Raw genomic sequence first — 1,077 nt, forward strand, 5'->3', positions numbered from 1 at the left:
TCGCGCCTCAAGCCCAGTTCTCCTAGTTGCTAGCGTTCTACATTGCCCTGGGACCTTGGTCATTTGCACCAAACCCACAGTGGTACATTGTCCTTAAGGGGGCTCTCCTTCAACTCAGGGCCCTGTGGGTTTCATCACATGGTCTTTTCCTGGCCCGGGGCCCCTTCCAGGAGCACGTTCAGTCGTCTTCTCTGGACTGTGACTGCCCTTGTCTGCGCAGCCCGCCGCGCCACCCTGTGGGCGCCAGAACACACCACCCTGGGGATCGTTGTTTTAAATTTAATGATTTGAAGAAGAAAATGCCCTTTTCACGTGGTCATTTTCTTTAAAGCTGAAGTTCTTTCTCCCCACAAGGGCAAGACAGGGGAATTAAATCAGCTTTTGAATGCAGTGAAGTCAGTGCAGGAGAAGACGGTCCTGTTTCAGCAGGAGCGAGACCAAGTCATGCTGGCCCTGAAGCAGAAGCAGATGGAGAACAGTGTGCTGCAGAACGAGGTAGGCCGTGCCCCTCTCCCCAGGAAGGGGCCGAGACTGTCACTTAGCATGAAGGGGGTGTTTCTCGGTCCTTTTCTGATACGAGGAAGCAGGATCTTGATCATTCAGGATGGGTTATATTTCCCTTTTCAAAAGTGAGAACCCAAAAAAGTAAAAAATGATGGCATTTCTTGAAGAGACGAAAAATGTCCTACTCGCAAGGGGAAAGTGAGATCCGCTGGACTAATGGGCCGCCGTCCCGAGAGCAGCCTATCGTATGACTCCATTTCCTTTTTTTAACAGTTTTACTGGCATATAAGTCACATATGGTTCAATAGTCCAATCACACCATGAAGAGTTGGACAATCCTAGAAATGATGGTGATCACACAACTCACTTTAAAAGTGGTTTAACTGTGGTGTTAGGGGGAGAAAATGTTCTAAAATTGATTGTGGTAATGATTGTACAAGTCTTGGTATGATTTAACTATTGAGTTGTATGACATGTGAAGTGCCAATAAAGTGGTTTAAAAAAAAAGAATTGGACAATCATCACCACAGTTCTAGAGCATTTTCCTCATTCTTTTGGTTTTTTTAATCATTT

General features: G+C 46.1%; 1 protein-coding gene across 1 annotated transcript in view; it reads left to right on the forward strand.

Moving 5' to 3' along the window:
* The window catches only part of TRIP11 (thyroid hormone receptor interactor 11), an 82,947-nt gene that overhangs the window by 41,544 nt on the left and 40,326 nt on the right, over positions 1-1,077 (forward strand). The window contains exon 11 of the mRNA XM_045288118.1: positions 355-495. Coding sequence (XP_045144053.1) covers positions 355-495 — 141 coding nt within the window. The remainder of the gene's footprint in view (positions 1-354; positions 496-1,077) is intronic.

This window comes from Echinops telfairi, unplaced genomic scaffold (assembly GCF_000313985.2).
Source record: "Echinops telfairi isolate 266 unplaced genomic scaffold, ASM31398v2 ScPeMD7_18;HRSCAF=68, whole genome shotgun sequence".
In the NCBI taxonomy this organism is placed as follows: Eukaryota; Metazoa; Chordata; class Mammalia; order Afrosoricida; family Tenrecidae; genus Echinops; species Echinops telfairi.